Raw genomic sequence first — 14238 nt, forward strand, 5'->3', positions numbered from 1 at the left:
TTTGCAAGTTTTTCGAGACTCATAAAATATTCTGATGTACGGAATTTGAGGAAGATCGGTTGATATACACGCCAATTATGACCAGATCGGTGAAAAATATATATGGCAGCTATATCTAAATCTTAACCGATTTTTTCCAAAATCAATAGGGATCGTCTTTGAGCCGAAGCAGGACCCTATACCAAATTTTAGGACAATCGGACTAAAACTGCGAGCTGTACTTTGCACACAAAAATACATCAACAGACAGACAGACAGACAGACAGACAGACGGACATCGCTAAATCGACTCAGAATTTAATTCTAAGACGATCGGTATACTAAACGATGGGTCTCAGACTTTTCCTTCTTGGCGTTACATACAAATGCACAAACTTATTATACCCTGTACCACAGTAGTGGTGAAGGGTATAAAAATTGGAAGGTCGTTATAATCGTTGTATCGCTCTTGAAGGGAACTATGTTGAATAATAAAAACGAATTTTGACAAAAAATGTGTTTTTCTTCGTTAGACCGGGGACTTATCAGCCAACCTGTTAAACCCAGCCAACTGCACTCACATCGATGATTTGACGGTGGCAAAGGAAAAGAGATATGTTTGTACGAATTTATTTCGGCATAAGCCGGCTATCATGTAAAACCTTTTTTCGGAAGGTTCAAGTGTGGTTTATTTTAGGGTTTAGTGAACAGCCTGAATTTATTCTGACAATTGGTTGATAGTTTTGCTGCAAGTAGAGGATGCTGATGAGGAATGTGGTAATTCCGAAACGTGCGTCCATCCAACCATCTAGCTGTCGATAGGGCTTTGCCCAAATAAATTTTACAAACATTATTTTCCTCTGTTGGTTAAGCTACACTTGTAGTTTAGTCAATGCATGGTTTTAAGCTGAAATCAAAAACAACAACAATGATTAAAGAACAAAAACCAACAATAACAAAACAAAACGAATGAAAGAAAGAAGAGGAAGCACGCTCAAAATAAAACCCAGCCAACTTCACTCAAATCGATGATTTGATGGTGGCAAAGGAAAAGTGAGATGTTTGTACAAATTTATTTCGGCATAAGCCGGCTATCAATGTAAAACCTTTTTTCGGAGGGTTCAAGTGTGGTTTATTGTTGGGTGTAATGAACTGCCTGAATTTATTCTGATAATTGGTTGATAGTTTTGCTGCAAGTAGAGGATGTTGATGAGGAATGTGGTAATTCCGAAACGTGCGTCCATCCAACCATCTTGCAGTCTATAGGGCTTTGCCCAAATAAATTTTACAAACATTATTTTCCTCTGTTGGTTAAGCTACACTTCTAGTTTAGTCAATGCATGGTTTTAAGCTGAAATCAAAAGCAACAACAATGATTAAAGAAAACCGCCAACAATAACAAAACAAAACGAATTTTTATTTCTATAAAAATTATTGTCAAAATTTTATTTCTATAGAAAATTTTGTCAAAATTTTATTTCTAAAGAAAATGTTGTCAAAATTTTATTTCAATAGAAAATTTTGTCAAAATTTTATTTCTATAGAAAATTTTGTCAAAATTTTATTTCTATAGAAAATTTTGTCAAAATTTTATTTCTATAGAAAATTTTGTCAAAATTTTATTTCTATAGAAAATTTTGTCAAAATTTTATTTCTATAGAAAATTTTGTCAAAATTTTATTTCTATAGAAAATTTTGTCAAAATTTTATTTCTATAGAAAATTTTGTCAAAATTTTAATTCTATAGAAAATTTTGTCAAAATTTTATTTCTATAGAAAATTTTGTCAAAATGTTATTTCTATAGAAAATTTCGTCAAAATTTTATTTCTATAGAAAATTTCGTCAAAATTTTATTTCTATAGAAAATTTTGTCAAAATGTTATTTCTATAGAACATTTTGTCAAAATTTTATTTCTATAGAAAATTTTGTCAAAATTTTATTTCTATAGAAAATGTTGTCAAAACTTTATTTCTATAGAAAATTTTGTCAAAATTTTATTTGTATAGGAAATTTTGTCAAAATTTTATTTCTATAGAATATTTTGTCAAAGTTTTATTTCTATAGAAAATTTTGTCAAAATTTTGTTTCTATAGAAAATTTTGTCAAAATTTTATTTCTATAGAAAATTTTGTCAAAATTTTATTTCTATAGAAAATTTTGTCAAAATTTTATTTCTATAGAAATTTTTGTCAAAGTTTTATTTCTATGGAAAATTTTGTCAAAATTTTATTTCTATAGAAAATTTTGTCAAAATTTTATTTCTATAGAAAATTTTGTCAAAATTTTATTTCTATAGAAAATTTTGTCAAAATTTTATTTCTATAGAAAATTTTGTCAAAATGTTATTTCTATAGAACATTTTGTCAAAATTTTATTTCTATAGAAAATTTTGTCAAAATTTTATTTCTATAGAAAATGTTGTCAAAACTTTATTTCTATAGAAAATTTTGTCAAAATTTTATTTGTATAGGAAATTTTGTCAAAATTTTATTTCTATAGAATATTTTGTCAAAATTTTATTTCTATAGAAAATTTTGTCAACATTTTGTTTCTATGGAAAATTTTGTCAAAATTTTATTTCTTAGAAAGTTTTGTCAAAATTTTATTCCTATAGAAAATTTTATTTCTATAGAAAATTTTGTCAAACATTTTATTTCTATAGAAAATTTTGTCACAACTTTATTTCAATAGAAAATTTTGTCAAAACTTTATTTCAATAGATTTTTTTTTAATTTTATTTCTATAGACAATTTTGTCAAAACTTTATTTCTATAGAAAATTTTGTCAAAATTTTATTTCTATAGAAAATTTTGTCAAAATTTTATTTCTATAGAAAATTTTGTCAAAACTTTATTTCTATAGAAAATTTTGTCAAAATTTTATTTCTATAGAAAATTTTGTCAACCCGTGTAAAACTTGGGGGATCTGATTTGATATGGTTAGATCTGAGCCAAGATATGGTCAGATCTGAGCAGATCCGAAAAATGGTTATATCTGGTCAGATCTAAATACTATGAAATTGGATCTGATCAGATCTCAAAAATGAGACACATCTAATCAGATCTAATTTGATATAATTGTATATTATTTGATACAATTGTATCTTTCGAGATCTTTCAACACATAAAAGCCCATAATTTGTATATAAAATGAGATCAATTGTTTTATTTAATAATACAGACAAAAAGTATGTGCATAATAAATATGTTTAATTTAAATTGATCCATCAAAGCTATTTAAGAATATTGACAGTTGAGTTAGAGTGTTGTCCAAGGGTTTTTTCGTTTGTTTCTTCTGCTTTGGACTTAGACACGCGACTAAAGTATTACAGCGTTAAGGCAATCTGCAATGAAATTAAGTATAAAAACAATTATTAAACAAATATAGGAATAAACAAATATGGGAATATATTGAACTATGTAAGCATGTATTAGTATTGTTTTGAATCATTCTTCTTTAAGTTGCAATAAAAATTGCCATATAATTTTATGTTGCTTTTAATACTCACATTTAAAGTGTATTCGGGATTAGGTTAGGTATAGCGATAGGCTGTTATTTTAGGCTCATACATACTATTCAGACCATCATGACATCACAGTGATCAACATCTCACTTATCACTGACTGCTGCTCGATTCAATAATTAGCTCAATAACATGGGACCTCCTTGCTATAATCGAGTCCTATTGGCATTTCACGTTGCGCTGAAACAACTTAGAGAATCTTTGAAGCAGAAATGTCACCAACATTACTGCGAGGAGATAATCCACCGCCGAAATAATTTTTGGTGTTGGTCGGAACTGGGATTGAACCCATGACCTTTTGAATGCGAGGCGGGCATGTTAACCAGTACACCACTGAGGTTTCCTTTTTTCCAAATCTAGAAAATGTAAAACAATATGAAAATGACTACTAAGGAAATAACAAATACAATCTACTTACCTACATAATCTCCGCAATAAAGGAAACGATATACACTTTATCAAAGGAACACATTTAAAACAATTATATTAAATTTCTTAATTTTATCAGCTAGTCTGGCGTTAAATTTGTTTAGAAGTGATGCCCCTGACGGCGTTGACATTTGACATAATGGCATTGAGGTTTAGACGTGTATTTCAAAAATCTTTTTAACTTGTTCATGATTTTTTTTTTATATTTTGGACCGTATTTAACCCCATATATAGTCCGATATGATGTTATATCTACCATATCTTATTAGATATAGTGCTATATATGGTCCTATCCAAGCATATATTATTAGATATGCCAGATATAATTAGATATTATACTATATATGATGAGATCTGCAATTATATCTAACCAGATCTAACACCATATATAGCATATCTGTGCATATCTAATTATGTCTGAACCAATATCTGAACAGATCCAATTAGACCCAATTTGATATTATTAGATAGGATTGGATCCTCCAATTTTTACACGGGAAAATTTTATTTCTATAGAAAATTTTGTCAAAATTTTATTTCTATAGAAAATTTTGTCAAAATTTTATTTCTATAGAAAATTTTGTCAAAATTTTATTTCTATACAAAATTTTGTCAAAATTTTATTTCTATAGAAAATTTTGTCAAAATTTTATTTCTATAGAAAATTTCGTCAAAATTTTATTTTTATAAAAAATTGTGTGAAAATTTTATTTCTATAGACTTTTTTTCAAAATTGTATTTCTATAGAAAATGTTCTCAAAAATTTATTTCTATAGAAAATTTTGTAAAAATTTTATTTCTATAGAATTTTTTTTCAAAATTTTATTTCTATAGACAATTTTGTCAAAATTTTATTTCAGTATAAAATTTTGTCAAAATTTTATTTCTATAGAAAATTTTATCAAAATTTTATTTCTATAGAAAATTTTGTCATAATTTTATTTCTATAGAAAATTTTGTCAAAATTTTATTTTTATAGAAAATTTTGTCAAAATTTTACTTCTATAGAAAATTTTGTCAAAATTTTATTTCTTTAGACGATTTTGTCAAAACTTTATTTCTATAGAAAATTTTTTCAAAATTTTATTTCTATAGAAAATTTTGCCAAAATTTTATTCAATAGAAAATTTTGTCAAAATTTAATTTCTGTAGAAAATTTTGTCAAAATTTTATTTCAATAGAAAATTTTGTCAAAATTTAGTTCTATAGAAAATGTCAAAATTTTATTTCTATAGAAAATTTTGTTTTTTATTTCTATAGACAATTTGTGAAGTACCTTTTTGTTGGAGAGGAATAATTTGCAAAATCTGCCAAAACTACTCAATCTACCAAATACTAAAAATTTTTGGTAGAATTCTACCGACTGTGGTATATGTGACTACAACACGCAATCTATTTTTTGATCCCATTGCCATTCTATAATATAAACATTGTATTAATACTTACCTAGCCCGAAATTGTGTTTCTTGTCAAGATCCAAATATCATCCTAAGTTATGATGCACCCAAATCGATGATTTGACTTTGCCAAAGAAAAGTGATATGTTTATACAAATTTATTAAGACAAAGTCGACTATTAAAAACTTTTTTCGGGAGGTAAAAAATTAAAATAATTGCGATATCTTCACAACATCTTACTTTGTGGCTTGTAGGTGGTTTGATCCATGATATTGTGGTTTGGAAGATACTGTGAAACAAACTGTGAACATATGTGTACCATATCTATTTGAGGATATAGAATTTAAAAATTATTTGACCATTTTAAAAATTCGATTGCACCCTGCCGGTTATGATTTGTCCTAAAAATCAGTTGATAACAAGAAAATATTTTTATTTACTAATTTATGACACTTTTTATTTATCTGAGATGCATTTGTCATTCAGGACAATTAGTAAGGAAAATGTGGAAATTATGAAGAATTCATAAAATCATTATTTGTTGAAATATCATTTCGATCTTCTTCAACAATTTTCACAGCTTCATTATTTTGTACATGGTAGGAACTATTGATGTCATCCATTGTGGTTACTTTGTCAGATTGTGTATCCTGAGGTTTTTCATCCACCTCTTCATTTTTAAATTCCTGTTTTGCTATTTCATTCATTGTATCCTTTGCCCATTTCAATGTGGATATCTCTTTCTCGCTTAATAAGGATTGATCTTTGTCATCGAATCTCTCTATTATCCTTAATGCTAATCTCTTAAAATTGCGTCTTTTGCGGACCGACCATTTGTGTTCTTGTTGTTCTGTGGGTTGTGTGGATTGAGAAATATCACTTGTTCTTTGACTAATAGATGGTCTTGGGAGATTAGATTCATTTTCTGCTCTATTTTCGCCTTTAACGTTATTCAATTTATACAGCATCTCTTGAGCCCAAACCAGTGAGAATTTTTGTTTTTCAGACATTTTTGATGGCTTGGTTTTCTGAAATCTTTTAACAATTCTCATAGCCAATCGCTTTGCATTGCGTATCTTTCTTGCCGTCCAATTCTGATCGTCTTGAAGTACATTTTCCAAATCGTTGTTGCCATTATCTTCTATGCCGCAATCAGAGTTCTTCTCCCCTATAGCATCTATATCCTCATTTTCATCCATGGAAATTGTGTTACTTTCGTTTTGAGTATCCATTTCTTGTTTCGATATTTCAATCATTGTATCCTTGGCCCATTTTAGAGTGGATAATTCGTCATCAGTGCACTTGGTTGAATCTTTGCCATCGAACCTCTCAATAATCCTCATTGCTAATCTTTTCATATCACGTTTCTTGCGGACAGACAGTTTTTGTACCTCATTGTTATCTGGGGTATGATGTATTTTTTCACATGAATCACTGAGAGTTTTTACACTGCAGGATGATGTTTGCTCTGTTGGGCTTGTGTATTTTATGTCATGTTGATTAAGTCTTTCTATTATATCCCTGGCCCAATTTAGAGACGATTGTTGTCTATCCGTAATCTTTTTAGGATCGATATTTTTTAATTTTTTCATAATTCTCAAGGCCATGCGTCTGGTGTTGCGCATTTTTCTTGCAGACCAGTCCTTAATGTCATCAAAAGAATAGGTATTATCGAATTCCCCATCATTCATATTCACCATATTATTGTCATCCTCTGGCTGGAGTTCATTGAGTTTAAGTAACGTCTCTTTGGCCCAATTAAAATAAGACAAGTTTTTTGCATCAACCGCTCTTTGGTCCATTTCATCGAATTCTTCTATAATTTGATGGACCAGCAGTCGAGTTCGTGAAATCTTGTCCGGGCTCCAGTTGCCAATTTCCTGGTCAAGTGTATTTAAGGGTATCAAAGTAATTTCACCATTACTTAGTTTATCAAAAATGTTACCTATTTTTGGCTTGTGCATGAATTCAGACTCTTTGGAACTGTCGTCATAGTCGAATGTTTCTAAATTTTCTGTAAGCATTGGTATTTCCTCTATTCTCCTTTTCTTTATCAAAGAACAATGTTCTTGAATATCTTTATCTTCATTTTCATCATCATTTTCATTTTGTTTATAATCATTATTCATTTTTGGTCCCACGAGTATAGGGGTATTATAGGTCCATCGCAACATAGCCCCCTTTAATGCGACAAGGACTTGACATTTAAGCCTCTTACACACTGAGGCGCCCAGTTATCAGTGTGGCTCCGTTCGAATACAGTCCATTTTGGTACCTCTGACTGCAAATATCTGATGAGCACGGATCACTTAACACTCCAGATTAGAGGTTTGGGTAACCTTTAGTCGTATTACCATTTGCAGCAATGACTTGGCGCAGATATTAAATCGTAAGAGTAGCTTCCGATTTATATCTGTGTGTATCATAGCAAATGGAAATACTTAAGCCTCCACATCGCGTCAAGATTGTTACCCTTGATGGAGGAAATAAGGAAACAAATATTATGTATTTGTTTGAATGTTTGTATTTTGAAATAATGAATGGTGACATAAATAAAATATGAGAATTAAATTTCCGAGTTTTTAGATAATGTAGTTATTAAATTCTTATATTTATATTATTTTTTAAATTATAAAGTACAAACTAAAAACAAATAAGAAACAAAAAATACATTAATTTACATCTATAAGTCATGGTATTGACATCCTTAGAAAATATTGTGAATCAATTTCGATAAAAAAATGTTTTCACAAGAAGATTTTGTTGTTTAACCCCTGAATACCCCCTGAAGGTACAACCATTAATTTTGAATACACAAATTCCTACAGCCAAAGTTTTAGTTCAATATTTTTTAATTAATTGTATATCGTTTAGAACATAAGAGACCATAAAATGTATGCTCTGTTTGAAAAAGGTGAATAGAAAAAATTAATGAAAATAAAAACTTCATAAACGTCGGTATTTGAGGCATTTAGGGGTTAATTTCGATCCTATTTAGTTCACACACATCTATAAAACTCACATAAAATTAAGTATTTAAGTTTACAACGATAAAGAAATGTCAGATACAATCTGTGTGTATATCAAAAAAATTCATATTTAAAAAAGTTGAGTGAGATGGTCAGTCATCAATCAAAGAACATTGAAAACAACACTAACACATAAGAACATTTAGGCCTCATCACTAAATTCATCACTTCCTTCTTGATGCATTGTTGTTGTTCTATTCACAGAACGTGTAACGCTCATACGGCTCGACGAACGATAATTGGTTGGAGTTAGATTTCGAAGCTTGGGCGGTTTTGATGCCGATGACGTTGAAACCTCGCCATAGCTGTATCTCGTTGTGTTATTACGAATCATAGAGGATCCTCTTCTGTACGAATTATGACCATTATCTTCATTGATTTCATTATAATCTTCGTCTTCGCTTATGTCATCGTGAGTAAGACGACGTGATCGTGTCCTTTGACCCTTGCTGTAATCTGGGTTTAATTCCGGTTCGCTATCACTAATGCTATTGTCTGAATCATCATCATCATTTCGGGATGATTCATAATGTAGAATTTCCTCATCACGTAAATGTGATGCTCCCTCAACAAATGCTGCAAAACGCATTGGGTCACGGAGTTTGCTCATAAGCTACGGGCGGAAAGCATATACTATAAAGTATTTGGAAAAGTAATAGTTATATGTAAACTTACCCTCCATTGATTACAATCTGGACTGTTGGCAAATTTACGCAATTCCTCCAATCCTTTTGTGGTCTCACGTACTCCTTGTTCGTAATATTCTTCATTAGTGAGTAGACGACGTTTTGGCGGAAATTTACTCAACCAAAGAGCCCGCGCTCTGTACCAAAGAGTCCGTGGGAAATAATGTATAATTATAGCAATTATAATGAATGCAGCCGTTGCCTCCTCATAATGGCTTGATAAATAGATGAGTATCAGAGACATCAATTGAAGCAACCATTTGACAATGTTTTTCGATCGTTTATTAGTTGGTGGACCCCATCGATAGCAGAAAAAGAATGATATCATGCCGGTAATTAAAATATACCAAAAAACATAGGTGCGATATGTAACAATTATCACTTGAAGATTTTCCCACAACATTTGTATGACATATAAACCAATGGTCCAGCCACCAATCAGAACACCATACATCATTGTACGTCTATAAAAAATAAATGAAAATAATAATAAAATCAGTAACATAAGAAGGGATGGCAATCAAATCATTTGAGTCTCTTAGCGAAAATCATTACTAATCTAAAAATTGCATAAATTTAAAACTTGTTTTAAATGGACTTCTAGTTGCTTAAGACATGGAAAACTGGGAAATTGATTTATATAGTGGCTCTATCAAAGAATAGGCGGCAGTTCTAAACGGATTTCGTCAGACATAAGTCGAAACAATCGAATTTAAGCTCTATAGTTTAATTATTGAAGTCTGTATTATAAGATTTTCAACCTGATATGGTGGCGTGCCACCAGAAAGCTGAAATTTTATGAATTTTTGCTTTCAAAATATTTCTCTTCGTATGGATATCTATTTAGCCATAACTCACAAGGATATGAGATCTAGTTAGCTGTGACAATGACTAAGTGCTCAGTGTAAACAGCAGATACCATCTTGATTTTACACGCCGTCGACCAGCATTCCTGTCAGTAGTTCTAAGTATTCGGTAGCATTCCTTTATCTGCGTCATTTTGATTAGGGATCACAAACATGGTTGGCACAATTGGTGGAATTTTACCAAATATGGTAGATTTTTTACTGTTTGGTAGAATTCTTGACGTTTTGATAGGTTTTGCAAAACATTCCTCTCCAACTAAGGGCATCTCAATTTTCTATAGAAATAAGATTTTGAGAAAAAATTCTATAGAAATAATATTTTGGTAAATTTTCTATAGAAATGAAATTTTGAGAAAATTTTCTATAGAAATAAAATTTTGACAAATTTTCCATAAAGTCCATTGTGAGTATGTTCTCTATTGTTGTTGCAATGTAAAATCATTAAAACCTTTAAAATTCGAACCATTTATAAATTAAGGGATACATACAAAAATTTGTCGCTAATATGAGAGATCATAATATAGCGAAACAGAAAAAACATTTTTTCATACTAACCACAAATTTGATTAAAAAAAAATCAAAATAAGTTGTTTATACCCTGCGCCACACTGTGGAACAGGGTATTATAAGTTAGTGCATATGTTTGTAACACCCAGAAGGAGACGAGATAGACACATGGTTTCTTTTGCAATAATGCTCAGGGTGGGTCCCTGAGTCGATATAACCATGTCCGTCCGTCTGTCTGTGAACACATTTTTGTGATCAAAGTTTAGGTCGCAATTTAAGTCCAATCGCCTTCAAATTTGGCACATGTTCCTAATTTGGGTCAGAATAGAACCCTATTGATTTGGAAGAAATCGGTTCAGATTTAGATATAGCTCCCATATATATGTTTTTCTGATTTCGACAAAAATTGTCAAAATACTCTAATTATCCTAAACTTCTAATACATATATATCGAGCGATAAACCATAAATAAACTTTTGCGAAGTTTCCTTAAAATTGTTTGAGATTTAAATGTTTCCCATTTTTTTTTTACTAAAATTGTGTTCCACTCTAGTGCATTAGCCAACTTAAATTTTGAGTCTATATATATTGTAAAAGTCTATCAAATTCTGTCCATATCGGGTGATATTTAAATGTATGTATTTGGGATAAACCTTTATATATAGCACCCAACACATTTGACGGATGTGATATGGTATCGAAAATTTAGATCTACAAAGTGGTGCAGGGTGTAGACTTTCCTTACTTTTTTTTTTAATTTTGTAGGTATACTTTCATGTGCAAAACAGTTGGTATCGCAAAACCAAAATTTCCTCAAATTTTTTAATTGAAACATAAATCAATCACAAAAATTAATACTATCAATTAATTTTTTAATTGGCTTTCAATTAATTTTTAATTGATACTATCATTTATGTTATTGAAAACATTTCAATTAAAAATTAATTGGATCAATTAATTTCGTGATTGAATCTGAAAAAAAATTGTGCGTGTCTGATTTCGACTATATTTGAGTGGTACCTTGTTGAACCAATATAACTATTAGAAATTCGTACGATGATAGTCAAATTACACAGAAAAAAAAATATCACCAAAATATTTCCAATTAAAAATTTAATTGATGTTGAAAAATTTTTTTAATAAATTAATTGATACAATTGACTTTTTAATCAAGATAGAAACATTATGTTAATTAAGTAAATTATTGAATGTTTTAACATTTTTAATTAAAAAATTAATTGATACCATTAACTTTTTAATCAAATTCGGAAGACTAAGCCAGTTAAATAAAGTGATGATTTTTTTAATTTTTAATTAAAAATGTTGAAATATATACAATCAATTGTTATTCCAAATAAAAACAAACAAAAAAGCCAATGCAATTGAAAATGGTTACCTTTTTTAATTAAAAAATTAATTGAGGTTTGCAATCAAAATCAATTAAATTTTTAATTGAATCAATTAAAAAATAATTGAAGTTTGCTAACGAAATCAATTAATTTTTTAATCAAGAATTTTTTTCTATTCCTAATTAAGACTGTGATTAATACTATCATATTCGGGATTGAAGATATTTCAATTTGGCTTAATATTTGGCTTAATTAATTTCGTGATTGAATCAGAAATTTTGTTTGTGTGTATGTATCGCAACATTCTTCTAAAGCGACCAACCCTGTATTCAAAAACTGTCTAGCATTACATGTTTACCTGTGAGTTCCGCTTCCTACGAAGGGAAATCGACATGAGTTAGTAGGCCATATACAAACGGGCAAGCTTCAAATAATATAACCATGTAATTCTTTTATTGGAAACGCCCTAGTTTTCTCCTAAACGAGTATGGTGTATAAGGCGTGGAAACTAAAATATCAGTAAATTTCTTGTGACATTTTTTCCATAACACATTATCGTTAGATAAGGTTGAAGTGGTAGGCTTATATTCGAGATTCACTTTTACCATTTATGCATTTTAATACCACTTCACTGAGTTTCACATTACGAGCGAAATAACCCTGAGAAGAGAAGATAAACTATTGCTAAAAAATATTGTTACAACGAAAATGGTATTGGACCCTTTGTATTACAGTGGCTCTCACATTATAACAATTATAAGCGTGTATCCTGCAGGTTTTACACAGCCACTGAATTATTGATCCATTATCAGAGTATCCCTCCATCCTAACTCGTAAAAAGGATCATCTGGCGCTAAGTGGATATAATGAATACATGTTTGCAGGTTGATTTATGTGGGATCAAACCCACACAAATCAACCTGTGTAAGTTAGGCATTACAATCCTTGTACTCTCACAGCCAAACCTAATCTAACCATCCATGGAAGAGGAAACAACCTAAAATCCTATGATATTTTATGGTGCCCCGACGGACCTCAAGTACAACCACATACAAATTTTTTTACTCTTAATATAAATAAATACACTTTGTCATCTTACCTTGGTACTAATTTGCTTGACAGCCATATTAATAGCATGAATGACGAACATATACCCAAGGCAACACCAGTGATGTAATAGAATAAGGAATTATGTGATAATCTTCCCGCATATTGGAATGCTATCAGGCCAATTAGCAATTGTATTACACGCCAAAAATCCACTCGCACTTTATGTAAACGTATACGATAAGGTTCAATTGTCTCAATACCCAAACAATTGGAAGCAAATGGTGATAATGGTAAACGGCTGCGCTTTTGGTTAAATAGACTGAAACTGAATAAAGAACGGTGGTCATCGTAGTGTTGCTGTACATCCTCAGGTGTGACTCCATCATATTGCGTATAATCATCTCCCTCTATTTCCAAAATTAATTCCACAGTCTCAAAGAGACGACCAAGAGTTTTATCTTCTCCTTTGTAGCAATATATACGCAAATCTCTTTCGAAGAATCCGCGATGTCTTCGAAGTGGTTCATAATTGTGAATTTCTCCAGCTTCAAGATATTTAACTATCAAAGAAAATATATGAACATTAGAAACACGAGGGATTTATGCTTATGCCATCTTACCTTTCTTGGTGTTCGTAGCTGGCGAAGATTTAACAATCTCAGCTGATTTTGCAAGTGAGAGGAAAAGCGTTAAAATTAGAAGAAAACACAATTTCATTTTTATATAAAAGACATTTGGCACAAAACTAACAAATAAAATAACTGGAATAAAGTTATTTGTGTTGTGAAATTTGTTTACAAAACTGAGAAATAATTGGGAATAGCATAAATATCAAAAGCCGGCTGCACACAGAGAAAATGAATAAGAGGCGAATTTACTCTCTTGCATTTGGGAATGGATGCCAAAATTGTAGATGGCGCTAAATTTTCACCTCAGTTCGATAGAATATTTGTTATCGAAAGTTTTGTTAAGGGGACCTTACACGACCGGATAACACCACGACAGAGTTTCGACTATTTGTTGTGTATAGGTTCAAGTTTTGCTCTAAAGCCTAGTACTAAGATCGCGTTTTCGCACGAAAAACTGTTATACTCTATATAAAAAACGTTAGCGCGGAATAAACCCTACGCCATGCAGGTGTGAAAGTTTAAGTCGCTGCTCAAACATTCTGTTTTTTTTAATAAATAACATTAAAATATTGAAGTAATCTTGATATCGATCGGATGTCTGCAACCTCTAAATGCTGGGGATAATCGAGTGCTACTGATTTCAACACTGTTTTATAAAATAATAAAAAACATCATTTCTGGCTAAACTTTGGTAGCTGATCAATTTTTTCGTGTTTTGCTTTGTGCCGTTTCTTTGTATATAAAATGGTGCCGCCTATCAATTGCCCTGTTTGTGACAAACATGTCACCAA

At 30.4% G+C, this 14238-nt stretch overlaps 1 protein-coding gene across 1 annotated transcript; it reads right to left on the reverse strand.

The window, feature by feature from the left end:
• Positions 1 to 7832: 7832 nt before the first annotated feature.
• Positions 7833 to 13675, reverse strand: LOC142228264 (nuclear envelope integral membrane protein-like). The gene is made up of 4 exons (XM_075298645.1): positions 13439 to 13675; positions 12868 to 13378; positions 9036 to 9510; positions 7833 to 8973 (listed from the first exon to the last, which is right to left on the reverse strand). Exons 1-4 carry the CDS (start codon positions 13533 to 13535, stop codon positions 8503 to 8505), a joined length of 1554 nt encoding a protein of 517 aa, XP_075154760.1. The 5' UTR covers positions 13536 to 13675; the 3' UTR covers positions 7833 to 8502.
• Between the last annotated feature and the right edge of the window lie 563 nt (positions 13676 to 14238).

The sequence above is a fragment of the Haematobia irritans genome, chromosome 3 (genome assembly GCF_050003625.1).
Source record: "Haematobia irritans isolate KBUSLIRL chromosome 3, ASM5000362v1, whole genome shotgun sequence".
Classification (NCBI taxonomy): domain Eukaryota; kingdom Metazoa; phylum Arthropoda; class Insecta; order Diptera; family Muscidae; genus Haematobia; species Haematobia irritans.